Genomic DNA, 14291 nt, shown 5'->3' with positions numbered 1-14291 from the left:
TGGGCTGCAACCCTTATCGCGAGCAGGAGGGCTGGGCAGGTAACCGCGAAGCTTGGGCAGCTTAGAAAGTTTTTTTTTTATTTTTTTATTTTTAATTTTCTGGTGGCTTATTATCATCGGATAACCGCCAGAATTATTTTCCAGCGGAAAAAGCCACCGAAAATTTTTTCCTACGCGTGTTTTATTGCTGGAAATTTTTTTGCTTGAAAATCGTCTGTAAATTCAAAAACTACAGAAAAATGATCAATTTCTGACATAAAATTTCACCAGTAATAGATGATTTTCATGTGGTGTTCGCTCATCCAAGTCTCTGGCCAGTCACTTTCACTATATCCGACAAGCTTAAAATCATTTGATGATGAATCTAATAAGCCAAAGTCGATCGTCCCTTTAATATATCGATGAATCCTTTTAGCAGCCTTTAAGTGAATAGTAGTTGGTGCCTCCATATAACGAATGACAATACCAACAACATGTAGGATGTCCGGCCTAGTGCAAGTCAGGTAGCGCAGGCTACTAACCAAGCTCTTGAAAAAGGTTGGATTAACCATTTTGTTATTTTCCTTTTTTTGATAAAATGCCTCCACATTCCATCAGAGTGCTTATGGGATTGTAATAATTCATATTGAATTTCTTGAGTATTTCTTTTCCATAGCTTTCTTTATAAATAAATATGCCTTCATCATTTTGCTTAAGTTCAATACCGAGGTAGTATGCCATTTTTCCAATGTTCGTCATCTCGAACTCTTTAGCCATCACTTTCTCAAATTCTTTAAGCATACTTGGATTACTTCTAGTGAAGATCAAGTCATCCACATACAAGCACACTATTAAAATGTTCATATCCTTGACTTTATTGAAGAGCAAATGCTCATAAGGACATTTGATGAAGTTATTCTTAAGGAAATACTTGTTGATGCGGTTGTTCCATGCTCTAGGTGCTTGTTTTAACTCGCAGAGAGCCTTCTATAGCTTTAAAACCATGTCTTCTTGCCCTTCGAATTTATAGAACGGTGGTTGTTAAATGTAGACTTCCTCTTTAAGGACTCCATTTAGAAAGGAGGACTTTACATTCATTTGATGTATTTTCCACCTATTTTGAGCTGCCAAATAAATGATTAGCCTTATAGTTTCAAGTCGAGCAACACGAACAAATACCATATCATAATCGATACTAGCTATTTGGTTGTACCCTTTTGTCATTAATCTTGCTTTATATTTATGTACTTCTCCTTTGACATTCTTCTTTGCTTGGTACACCCACTTTATACCAATTGCCTTATGTCCCATTGGAAGTACAGCTAGCTCCCATGTATCATTCTTTTCAGTTGCCTTGATTTTTTTGTCCATTCCATCCTTCAAGTTCTTACTTTGAATGACTTCTTGAAAATTCACTGATTCACAATTGGCAAAGAGGCAAAAGAAAGTGAGATTTTCTTGTTTCTCAATTACCTCATAAATTTCTTGTAAAATTCTAAAGTGTGGTACTTTTGTCGCTTTACTCTTTACTTGAAGATGAAGAAAATCATGGGTCCTCATGAGTACTTGCAGTTGGTTTAGTTGGTGGTATTGTGGGCACATCTCTTTCTTGATACATCCTTGGTTGCTTAACTTCTTCATCTTTAAAGAAGTTGCAGTGATCGTCATATGGGCCCCAAACCCGTTCTCCTTCTTCATTGAAGATGACATCACTACTGATGATTATTTTCATAGTGTTTGGATTGTATAACCTGTAGCCTTTTGATCTGGAGTCATAACCGATGAAAATGTACTTCTCACTCTTGTCATCCAGTTTATTTCGTTGCTCATCAGGTATGTACACATGGGTTATGCTTCCAAACACTCTAAGATGAGAGATAATGGGCTTTCTTCCACTCCATGCTTCTTACAGTGTCATTCCCCAGACACTTCTTGTTGGAGATCGATTGGACAAGTAACCCACCCATGCAACATCTGTAAAACCCTTAAAAAGCTGATTTTTTTAGTGCAGTTCGTCTGTACGAACTGGATTTAGTACTGGACGAACTGAAGAAATTTGTGAAGAAATCTGTCATTTTCGTCTGTACGAACCTGGAGCGTCGGGACGATCCGTCTATACGAAATTTGTCCAGAGAGTAAGTCGCCCGGGACGAATTTTAATTTCGTCTGTACGAAATTTGTCCAGAGAACACATCGTACCAGGACGAATTTTGGATCGTCCGGGACGATCAGTGTTAATAAATATCGGATTCGAGATATTTTGGATCATTTGAAGAGAGAGAAAGAGAAGGCAGGAGAGAGAAAGAGAAGGAAGAGAAGGAAAAGCCGGATTTCGGAGGCCGCGGAGCGCTTTTCGTCCGACGACGTAGTTGGAAGATTTGTTTGTCTCGCTGTAAGGACTCCGAATCCTATTTCTGTTTTCAGAGATATTGAGTTTTGATCGAGTTGTGCATTGTTTTGTGTTTTCGTAGTCGAACTTTTGACCTGATTTGATTTTGACACAACTTTCACCGCACAACTTTTAGAATGTTATAGATATGAATATTGTACACGATTTGAGTATTTTCTACGATGATTTTACCGATCGGAATTGGTTCTACGCGATTTTAAATGAATAGAAAAATATCAGGATGTTATTTGATATGGATTCAGTAGAACAATAGCCTTATATTGATGTTGTGAACGTTCTGTGTGAATTTAGAAATTTGTGCTTTTTGCAGGATTTTTGTGTAAATTTGATAGATCTGCCGTACTCTGCCGAATTTTGTCAGGATTTCTGAATTTGTCTGAGATTGATAGATTGGAATAGCATTGATGTGGAAAAATAGGAATTAGGCTTTATATTAATATGATTGATTATGAATTGAATATTGATTTGACTTATTGAATACTGGAAATAACATAAGGTGGAACCTATTGTTGAACGTTGTTTGGAAGACTGAATTGACCTGTACAGGATGGTGGGGCCGACGGGGCTTTCCTAATATGGATTAACAACAGCAACATATAGATGGAGTCATAGGGGCTTTATAGATATGTGACGGGCGGCCGACGGGCAACTGAGTCACCGACTCTTTTTATAGAAACCAACGTAGGAATCTATAACAAATCAGAGTACAAAAACATAGCCAGTTGAATCTTGTCCAGTATATAATATGATTGGCATTTTACTGTATTTGATTTATATCATGTTTATAACTGTATCGAACTTTGATTGGATTTTCCTAGATCGTCCAAACGATTTCATTGATTCACTGATTGATTGATATGCATCGACATTGAGTTATATAATAATGGTATGGATATAAGATTGCATTGATAGCATATGGACATGAATAGTATATAATCATTGACACTGTTGCCTATAGTTCTTGATTTCTGCTTATAGATTCATTGTTACTACTGCCTATGCGATTTATTGATCTTGGCATATAGATTCACTGTTGTTACTGTTTCTGCACCGTATGGACTGCTGCATGGATTCATTGTTAGAATAGATTGAGATTTATCGTACTGTTATCCTCGTTTTGATTTCATTGAATAGATATTATTGATTAGACCGCATTGATTTGATTTGATAGCGATTGATTTGATGGATTGATTGATTTCCTATTGTGTACGGATTTCTTCGAGATTGACATGGATTTATTGAGTTGATTTATCGATTCGCCTGCCGCTGCATTGACTGGCTTTATTGACTATTGATTTCCGTATTGCATAGATTCATTGACCATTGATTGATATGGAGTTGATTGACTGACATGCATATTGATAGCATCGCCGTGCTTTGATCTCAGTTATAGGTATTAGGTGACCTGCTGGGCTTTGTAAAGCTCATTATATGTGGTTGACATTTTCAGGTCCGAGCAAGGCAGCAGGATTGGAGATTAATCAAGACTGTCAGACGAATCCTTTCACTATGGATGCCTGGGGCGTCACAACATCTTTGGCCTAAAATTCTTTAGGTAGCCTCTTACTCTTTAGCATACTTCGAGCTAGTCAACGATAGTTCGATTATTTCTTTCTACTTCACCATTTTGTTAAGGAGATATTGGGATGGTCAACGGTTGATGTATTCCATTTGCTTCACAAAATTCTTGATATTCCTTTGAAGTAAACTCTCCTCTGCGATCAGATCATATAGCTTTGATCTCGAGGTTACTTTCTTTCTCCACCAAAACTTTGAAATTTTTAAATACTTCAAATACCTTCGATTTTTGCTTCAAAAAATATACCCAAGATTTTTTTTTAAATCATTTATGAAGAGAATGAAATAATTACTCTTACCAATAGAGCTTGGCTTGATTGGACCACATACATTTGTATGTTTGAGTTCAATTGGATTTTGTGCTCTTGAATTGACTCATTTGGAAACCTCTTCCTGAATTGCTTGTCGAGGCAAGCAACCTTTATATATTTGGTCTGGGTGATTGATGCAGGGCAAACCTCTCACCATTTTCTTCTTTGATAATAACTCCAATTCTCTGAAATTAAGTTGCCCAAATTGAAGATGCCAGAGCCAAAATGGATTTTGTAGCAAGCTTTGAGGCACTTGATAACATCATTTTGAATATTGAGCAAGAACATTTTATTTCTTGACATTGGTATCTTTACAATTAAGTTGCTCATATTGTCTATTATAGAAAGATTTTATCATTCAAATAGATATCATAGCCTTTCTCTGCGAGTTGACCTAGACATAGGATATTACTCTTCATATTTGATACAAAATAGACATTATAAATTATTTTGTGCTTTCCATTTATCAATCGGACAAGAATATTACCTTTGCCCGTTACGACTACCTTGGACTCATCTCCAAAGGATACATTATCGCTCACCTACTCAAGTTCTATGAACATGCTTTTTCTTTCACACATATGGTTGCTTGCACCGGTGTCTAGATACCATTTATTTTCTTCACCTTTTTCGTTCTCCTTATATGCCAATATCAAAGTGTCATCTTGTTGACTTCTATCTTCTATGTAATTAGTCTTCTCTTCAATTTTATTGTTATTGGGAGTTCTGCATTCTGTAGCGTAGTGACCAAATTTTTGACACTTGTAGCACATCACTTGAAATTTGTCATACCTTAGTCTCGATTTTCCTCCTCCACGCCCTCTTGTTGAACTTCCTCCTTGTCCAAAATTAGTATTGTTGTTTTTGTCGTTGTTAGAGCTCGAACCTCGTCCACGTCCATGACCACAACCTTGTCCTCGACCACGACCTCTTCCTTCCTTATTGGCTTATACCATACATGAGGTTCTTTTCTTCAGTTGAATTAATTTGTGTCTTTAGGAGTTGTTCTGTGATCATTTGCTTCTTCTTCTTTTTTTTCTTTGCAGGCTTGTAAAAAACCCAAGTTGCCAGGTCCCAAGTCTTGGATGAGAAAAGTGGAGGGTTGTGTTAGGTAGTCGACAGTCAACGTAAAACTTGTCAAATAATAATGATATGAATCCTTTAAGAAATTGTGTTAATACTAGGGCGTCCCCTGAAAGCGACGCGCTGCATGGCCTGAATATAGTGAAAAGTGTGCAAGGGCTGCTGCACCGGCGCCCAGGTGCAGTGTTAAATAGGCAAGGGTTCCCACATCAAGGTTGGATGTGGGCAAAGAAGCTAATCTATGAAACTAAAATTAGGATAAGAACTTGGAATATAGGCTCCCTTACAAGAATATTAAAGGAATTAATAGATATTATGATTCATAGGAAGTTAAATATTTTGTGCATTCAGGAAACTAAATGGGTTGGAGAGAAGGCTAAGAAAATTGATAGTTTAGGATTTAAACTTTGGTATTCAGGTAGGAGTCGTACTAGAAATAGTGTAAGTGTTATTATAGATAAGAGTTTAAAGGATAATGTTATAAAAATTGATAGGATTGGAGATAGAATTATAGCTTTAAAGATTGTTGTTGATGATAAGATTGTTAATATTATAAGTGCTTATGCTCCTCAAGTAGGTTTGGATATGAGTTCTAAATTAAATTTTTGGAATGACTTAGAAGAATTAATACAAAAGATACATCTTGAAGAAAGAGTTTTTATTGGAGGATATTTAAATGGACATGTTGGTAGAGAGGTAGATAATTTTAAAAGCATTCATGGTGGCCATAAGATTCGGAACGACGAAATGAAGGTGGCAACGACATATTGATTTTTGTTTAGCTTATGATTTTTCAATTGCTAATATTTTATTTAAGAAAAGGAATGAGCATCTCATCACTTATAAAAATGATATAGTACAACCCAGATTGACTATTTTCTTATTAGAAATTAAATCGTTTAGATTGCAAAGATTGTAAAGTTTATTCCAGTGAAAATTTATGTACCCAACATCGATTATTAGTTTTGGACTTTAAGATAAATGGGCATAAAATAAAAAATAAAGTAAAACAATTTTCTAAGATTAGATGGGGGCATTTAAAGAATATTAACAAAAATATTTTGATAATAAGATTTAGATCTTAAGATTTTGTCTGTGCATGAGGATGCTAATTGCTATGTGGGAAAAAAGTGGCTTAGTGACAATTAAGAATATTGGAAAAGATTGTATTGGAGTATCATAGGAAGCTCCTAATACGTAAAATAGTTGGACGGTGGATCCAAACGGCAAGAAAAGATTAAAAAATAAGAAGTTTGTTATAAAAATGGTTTTTAATTTTAAAAATTCTGCTAATTAGAAAATATAAAGGTGCTCGCTAAGGATGCTAGAAAGCAATAATCGATGCAGCATTAGGCTTTTAGTGATTTATATAATAGATTTTAGATACTAAAGAAGAGAAGATATATGTATAAGTTAGCCAAGACAAAAGAGATAGGACGTAGTAAGGATTTGTTCAAGTGACGTGTAATTAAGGATGAAGATCTAAAACTACTTTTCTTAGAAGATGATATCTCAACAAAACATGGATGAGATATTTTGCTAAACTTTTAAATGAAGATTATGAAATAAGATTGACTTAATAGTGATATTAGTACCCTTAATGAAAATAAAAGATTTATGTTGTTTTTATCGGCGTATTAGTTAAATACTGAAGTTAGAGAGGCTTTAAGAAAATGAAGGATGGAAACGCTGTTGGACGCTGATTATATTCCATAGAGGTGTGGAATGCTTAGGAGATGAAGGAATTTCATGGCTTTACTAAACTTTTTAATACTTTATTGAATACTAAACACGATGTCAGATGAGTGGAGAATGAGTGTTTTAATTCTATTTTTATAAATAAAGGTGACGCACAAATTGTGCGAATTATTGAGGTATTAAAGTTAATGTGCATACTTGAATAACTATGGGAAAGAAGTTATGGTCATAGGCTGCGGCTGTACTGATGTTTCTCAAAATCAATTTGGATTTCATGCCGGGTAAGGTGCGACTATGGAAGCCATACATTTATTAAGAGGTTTGATGGAGAAATATAGAGAAAATAAGAGGATCTACATATGATATTTATTGATTACAAAAAGCATATGTAAAGTTCAAGGAGAAGTGCTAGAAAGAGTTCTGAAAAAGAAAGGCAGTCATAATGTTTATATTCAAATCAATTAAAGATATGTATGCATGAGCTATTAACTTGTAATTCAAACACAAAGTGGATTGACTAAGTATTTTCCTATTTCGATTGGTTTATTCAAGCATCAAGCCTTAAACCATATCTTTTTGCTTTAGTATGGATGTTCTCACTAGACATTTGCAAGAACGGATGTACCTTGTGTACTGCCTTTTGCTGATATATTCTTATTGTTGATAATGACTAGAGAGGGAGTTTGAAGGTAAACTTGAATTATAGAAGTCAAACCTTTAGAGTCTAAAGGTTTTCGCTTGAGTAGATCTAAAACGGAATATATGGAGTGTAATTTTAGTAGCAATAGTCTAGTGAGGGGATTGTGACTTTGGGCGATCAAGTCATTAATAAGAGTACACGTTTTAAATATCTTAGATCTGTCGTTCAGAGTGATGATGAAATAAATGGATATTATCAGCAGAATTCAAGTTGGATGATTGAAGTGGAGGAATGCATCGGGCTTGTTATGTGATAGAAATGTACTCCTCAAACTTAAGGGAAAATTCTATAAGATGGTAGTGAGGCCTGCAATGCTTTATGGTGCCGAATGTTGGCCATTAAAAGAGAAGCATAATACTAAGTTAAGTGTGGAAGAGATGAGGATGCTCAGGTGGATGAGTGGCTTTACCCTTAGAGATAGGATACAAAATAAGCATATACGTGAAAAGGTTGGAGTAGCTCTAGTAGAAGATAAGATTAGAGAGAGTCGCCTTAGATGGTTTGGTCACATAAAACGGCGGCCTTCTGATGACCCGGTTAGGAGAGTAGAGGCATTAGATTTGACTTATGTTAAGAAAGGTAGGGGTAGACCTAAAAAGACTTGGTTAGAAAATATTAGGAATGACCTTTCTTTATTAGATTTAAGTGAGAATTTGACTTTTAATAGGACACAATGGAGAAAAAGGATTCATGTAGCCGACCCCACGTAGTGGGATAAAGGCTTGATGTTGTTGTTGTTGTAGGCTTGTAAAGAACCCAATAGTTGCTCGGTTGTCATAGCCTCTAAGTCTTTAGTTTCTTCAATAATGGTGACAATATGATCAAACTTTGAATCTAAAGATCGAAGTATTTTCTCCATAATTCTTACATCTTCTAGCTTCTCCTCGTTTCTTTTTAATTGATTAGAAACGACTAAGACTCTAGTAAAGTAGTCGGAGATAATTTCGACTTCTTTCATATGTAAGACTTCAAACTAACATCGTTAACGTTTGGAGATGCACCTTCTTGACTTGTTCTGCTCCTTTATAAAAGGTCTGAAGCTTTTCCCATGCCTCTTTGGTAGACTTCACATCAGAAATCTTCTCAAAAGCATTATCATCTAATCCTTGAAAGAATTGAAAGAGAGCCTTCGTGTCTCTCTTCCTTGAATCTCTTAGACTATCCTTTTGAGTTTGAGATTAATTTGCCTCATATTGTGGCTCATTGTAGTCTTTCTCTGCCATCTCCGATACATCTTGCACTCCAAGAAGGACCTTCATCTTGAAGCTCTAATTGTCATAGTTGCTATTGTTCAGCGTTGGGACTTGGAAGGGGATCATAACGTCGTTGCTTTTCATCTCTCTAGAAAGAAACTTTTGCTCTGATACTACTTTGTTGGAAAATAAGAGGTTATTGTAAGAGGAGGAATTCTAAAAGAGAATATGAACACTTGTAAAACTCAATTTTATTTCACTCTTATACTTCTTGATTCTACTACATAGAAAACTCAAAAACACCACACCTATTTATACTAATGACACCCCCATTAGGATTGTGCCAACACAATTAAATCTAATGGTTACAATTGACTCTCTAGAATATTCTCCCATCTTCTTTTACAAAAATCATTAATTACATATTCTAGAATTCTCTAAATTGCTCTTTTAGAATGTATTTCTAGAATCCTTTAAAACATTCTTCATAAAATGAAACTCTAGAATTTTCTAAGAACTTTTTTAGATTATAAGCTCAATTAAAAGGCCCAATTAATTAAATCATGTTTAATTTTCAACAAGTTTTGGTTTGAGACCACTTTTTTTTTTTGTGAAAGTCATTTATGGGCGGGATTTTATATCATCAAAGATAAAAATTACAAAGTCCTTAAGAGGATTCACAGTCCACTACTACTCCAAGATCTACAATCAAAAGATAAAATAAGACCTATAGAACTCAAGATCCTAAACTAAGATACAGAAAATTCAAATAAACAGCAGGTAGGCAAATAGTCGAAGCCTAAAAAATTGAAGATGCTAATCCCAGAAACTAGAGCTTGAATATACTTTAAGTGAAGTCAGGATATAAGCGTGACATAGTACAAAAAAGTAAAGCAGAAGGCATGTCGATATACTGTAACTTCAAACCTCAAAATCCACCATTAATCTGCAAAAAAACAACAAGCATTAGCAAGGATGAAAACACAGGGAAACCCCCAAAATCCAAACATCGAACAAACCAACAATAGCCGCAGCACCCATAACAGCATATAACCATTGACAAGCAGACAATGGAAAGCAAAAAAGTAGCATCAGAAAATTGACAGGCGCAAAACAACCTCCACCAAAATTAAATAGAACTCCATAGATCAATGAACCAAAACTGGATGATAATAGGGCAGAAACTAAGTAACAAACCTGAATCAAGATATAGCTCTAGAAATAAAACGACTGAATGAGCCAAACTCGGAAATATCCGCTGGAACACCACAGCAAAAACCAGGATAACACTTGTACCCCAAAACTGACACAATACAAAAACAGCCAACCAAAACACTAAGGAGAAGACCAAAAAACATATAAACCAAGAAACCAAATCAACACATTAAATGACCAAACAACCACCATCATCATGGAAAACACATATAAACCGCCCAAACTTGAAATGACCCTCACACAAAAAACATCATAGGGAAAATTTCCAGTGATAAAAAATAACTAAGAATATGCAATTGAAACTTAAAAGAAAACCTTGCACCAGAAGTACAACAAGCAATAAAAGCTCCACCAAACCAATACTAAAATTAAAAGAAGGGAATACCCAAAGCAACAAGATAAATTTTGCCTTTAAAAGCACAATGAGAAACAAATCAGAGAAATAAAGTGTTTGAAGCAGAAAGAGGGACGGCTAGGAAAACCCTAGCAAAGCGAAGCAAAGAGTGATAAGTAAAGAAGAAATTCAGCATGAAGTGTTTGAAGCAGAAGATTCCTTATCTTTATTACACCATTGTAGGCTATTTGGATTGCCCTACGTTTGTTTTGAAGTAAATGCATTGACCAATTTCTAAATGATAACTTCATCTAAGGATTGGCTGACTATTTAAGAGCAACACCTTTTTCTTCATTTGACATTCTTTTAAGGAGCCCCTTTTGGTCATTGATAATGTTGCTTCTTGAGATTAAATGCAGTCTTTCTCTACCTCTTAAGAAATCACTTTAGAGTCAAACAACGTATATTTATTTATTGCTCTATAAATTATGATTTCTAAATAACATAAAAATGTTCAATTGTTTCTTAATTTATGAACTGTTGATGTTGTTGTTGGAAATTCCTTACAAACTAGACAAAATTTTAACCCAACAATAAATTTTAAGTTTTCAGAAGACCAATATAAACAGTAAAAATAAATGGATATATTTACATGCGGTGAAGATATCCTTCTAAAATATTGAAAGAAATAACTTGTGTAGTTTAAAGTATTTTCTTTTATAATTCTTTTTCTAATATTTATTTTCTTGTTTGTCAAATTCTAGCAGAAAACACAACATTCCAAGACCATTAAGAAAACCAAGCATTGAATGGCCGAAGCAATTGTCTTATCTGTTATAAAAAGTATTGCTTCCACCATTGCAGGAACTGCTTTGACAAAGATTACCTCCCTGAAATCAACTTTATCAGAAGTTCGAGCATTTAATGAGTATATTTGAAGTAATGTCCGGCTCTCTAAAAGATATAGATGAAATGAATGACTATAATCATGCAGTTGCTGCTTGGAGGAAGCAAGTAATACATGTAGCATATGAGGTGGAAGATATAGTCGATGAGTACTCTTATTTAACTAGCGAAAGACATCAAAAAGATTTCAAAGGCGTTTTCTACAAAGTCATTCATGTTTCTAGAGATGCTAGAACATGGTACCGAACTGCCTTCCATCTAGAAAAATTAGAAACAAAGCTTAATAACCTCACGAATATGAGGAACCAATTTGGTATCAACACAAGCCAAGGAATGACCATAGGAAACAACTCAAACAATGATAATGGACAAATTAGTCGTTTTGCAGAATCCTCCCATTTTAAGCTGGAAAATGAAATCATCGGTATTGAGGAAAATAGAAATTTAATTGAGAATTGGTTAGCTGATAACGAAACTAGCCAATATGTTATAGCCGTTTGGGGCATGGCCGGTGTTGGTAAGACCACACTTGCTACGAATGTGTATAACAGGCAGAAGAAAGATTGTTGCTTCAACAGCTTTGCATGGATCTCGGTTACCCAGACATATAATATCAATGACTTACTTAGAAATATCATCCTAGACCTATATGAAGGTATGATGGAAGCTATTCCACAATCACTCAACACCATGGAATACCGACATCTAGTACAAATTCTTCAAGGCTTTTTGCACCAAAAAAAGTATCTCATCGTACTAGATGATATTTGGAGCATTGAAGTCTGGACATATCTCAAGAACGCCTTTCTAGATTGTAAGCTTGGAAGTAGAGTAATTATAACAAGTAGGGTTTATGATGTTGCAATAAATGCAGCGAGCAAATCTCATATAATTGAACTTAAGCTGCTGCAGAAAGACAAAGCTCAGAAGTTATTCTGCCTTACTGTGTTTGGGGAAGGCGTCATAAAATATCCTCAAGATCTAGAAGAGCTGACACAAAAATTTCTGCACAAATGTGAAGGCTTACCGTTAGCTATAGTGTGCATTGGAAGATTATTATCAGTTAAAGACAAGGATATAATATTGTGGCAAAGGATATATGATGGTCTAAACATTGGATCGACTGATCTTCGTAATGTGTACAATATTTTCAGAATAAGCTTCAATGATCTTCCAGTTTATCTCAAGAGTTGTCTCCTATATTGTAGTATGTTTCCTGAAGGTCACAATATCCGAACAAAAATTCTTATAAGGCTATGGGTAGCAGAAGGTTTTGTTCAGATACAAGGAAGCAAGTCATTGGAGGAGGTGGCCGAGGAATATCTTAATGAACTTACTCATAGATGCTTGCTTAAGACTGCTTATATAACTTCCAGGGGAACAGTATCACGATACATCATTCATGATCTTATAAGAGACTTCCTTTTGACAAAATCCAGGGAAGATAATTTTTGTGAGGTGTATCGTGGAGGTGAGTTGAGCAGGGATATTCGGCGTCTTTCTATATCAAACAGTGCAAGTGATCTACGACTAGAAACTTCTCACCATCTCAGATCAATTATTGTGTTTGATCCCAAAGCTTCATTCAGTAACCTCACGCTGCAAAATCATTTCTCCAGCTTCAGGCTTTTGAAGGTGTTAGATATGAGTTTTGCTCCTATAGAAAAATTACCAAACGAAATCTACCAACTGTTCAACCTACATTATCTCGGCTTACGTGGCACTAAGATTAAAAAAATTTCCAAATCCTTGCGAAGGTTACAAAACCTACAGACTCTGGATGTTTTGAATACAAATTTGGATAATCTTCCTTCAACAGTGGTAAAACTGAAACGTTTGAGACACATTTCAGCCGGAAAATATTTTGCAGTTTCCGGTAATATAGTTAGAATGCGTTTTTTGACGGCTCCTAGAAAGATCTGTGACCTTGCTGATTTACAAACCATAAAATATTTAGCCGCAAATGCTGAAATTGTTAAGCAAATTGGGAATTTGACTGAGTTGAGATCGTTAAAAATTGGAGACGTGACAGAATCGCAAAGTAAGGAATTGTTAGTTGCTCTTTCTAAAATGGAGAGACTTGTGAAATTGGAAGTCTTTGCAAGTTCTTATTCAGTCATTTTCACTTGGGAAGCCTCCCCTTCTCTACCACCCTACCTTCAGTGGCTTAGCTTACATGGTATATTTGCAAATGGTAAACTACCACAATGGTTTTCGGGACTTGTCCAGCTCAAGACTGTTATGTTATACGTTTCTTGCCTTTCAGAAGATTCGCTTCTAGTTCTTGGCCTATTACCGAATCTTTTGTTCCTGGCCCTCCAAGTTGATGCGTATGTGGGGCAAAGGTTATGCTTGCAAGAATGCTGGTTTCCCAAACTTTCCAAATTGCAGCTAATCGAACTATATAAACTAAATTGCATCGAAATAAGAAGAGATGCCATGCCAGAGTTGTCTTCTCTATACTTAAGAGGATGCGTACAACTAAAGATTGTGCAAGGAATGGAGAACCTCCCTTCACTGAGAGAGTTGGTACTATATGAAATGCCCAATGAGCTTATAAACAGCTTGCATAATACACTAGATAATAATAAAATCAAAGTAGTCAAGAACATGATCGAAAGAGATGGTATCTGGTACTCTGAAGGCATTAATAATTAAATCAGGTCATAATGTTGTTAATAAAGCCAATGATGATTATTTAAATCCATTCCTTAGCAAAAGTCTACTGATCTGCAATGCCTATTGGCGCTTCAATTTATTTCTATGACCAAAGAATGCGTGTAATGTAATGTAGCCTTTTATTTTGAGTTCATTATACAATGCATTATTTATTTTGATGCCTGATAAGATTTGCCTTTTTTTTTTCTGCTCAACAAATATGCCT

General features: G+C 35.2%; 1 protein-coding gene across 1 annotated transcript; it reads left to right on the top strand.

The window, feature by feature from the left end:
* The first annotated feature begins 11405 nt into the window (after nucleotides 1-11405).
* Nucleotides 11406-14257, top strand: LOC110107341 (disease resistance protein RPM1). Its single transcript, XM_020837588.2, has one exon. The coding sequence runs from the start codon at nucleotides 11426-11428 to the stop codon at nucleotides 14063-14065; it is 2640 nt and encodes an 879-aa protein (XP_020693247.2). The 5' UTR covers nucleotides 11406-11425; the 3' UTR covers nucleotides 14066-14257.
* The last annotated feature ends 34 nt before the right edge of the window (nucleotides 14258-14291 follow it).

This window comes from Dendrobium catenatum, unplaced genomic scaffold (genome assembly GCF_001605985.2).
Source record: "Dendrobium catenatum unplaced genomic scaffold, ASM160598v2 fragScaff_scaffold_621, whole genome shotgun sequence".
In the NCBI taxonomy this organism is placed as follows: Eukaryota; Viridiplantae; Streptophyta; class Magnoliopsida; order Asparagales; family Orchidaceae; genus Dendrobium; species Dendrobium catenatum.
Note: the sequence above shows the minus strand (reverse complement) of the source record. Positions and strands in the feature narration are given on the sequence as shown.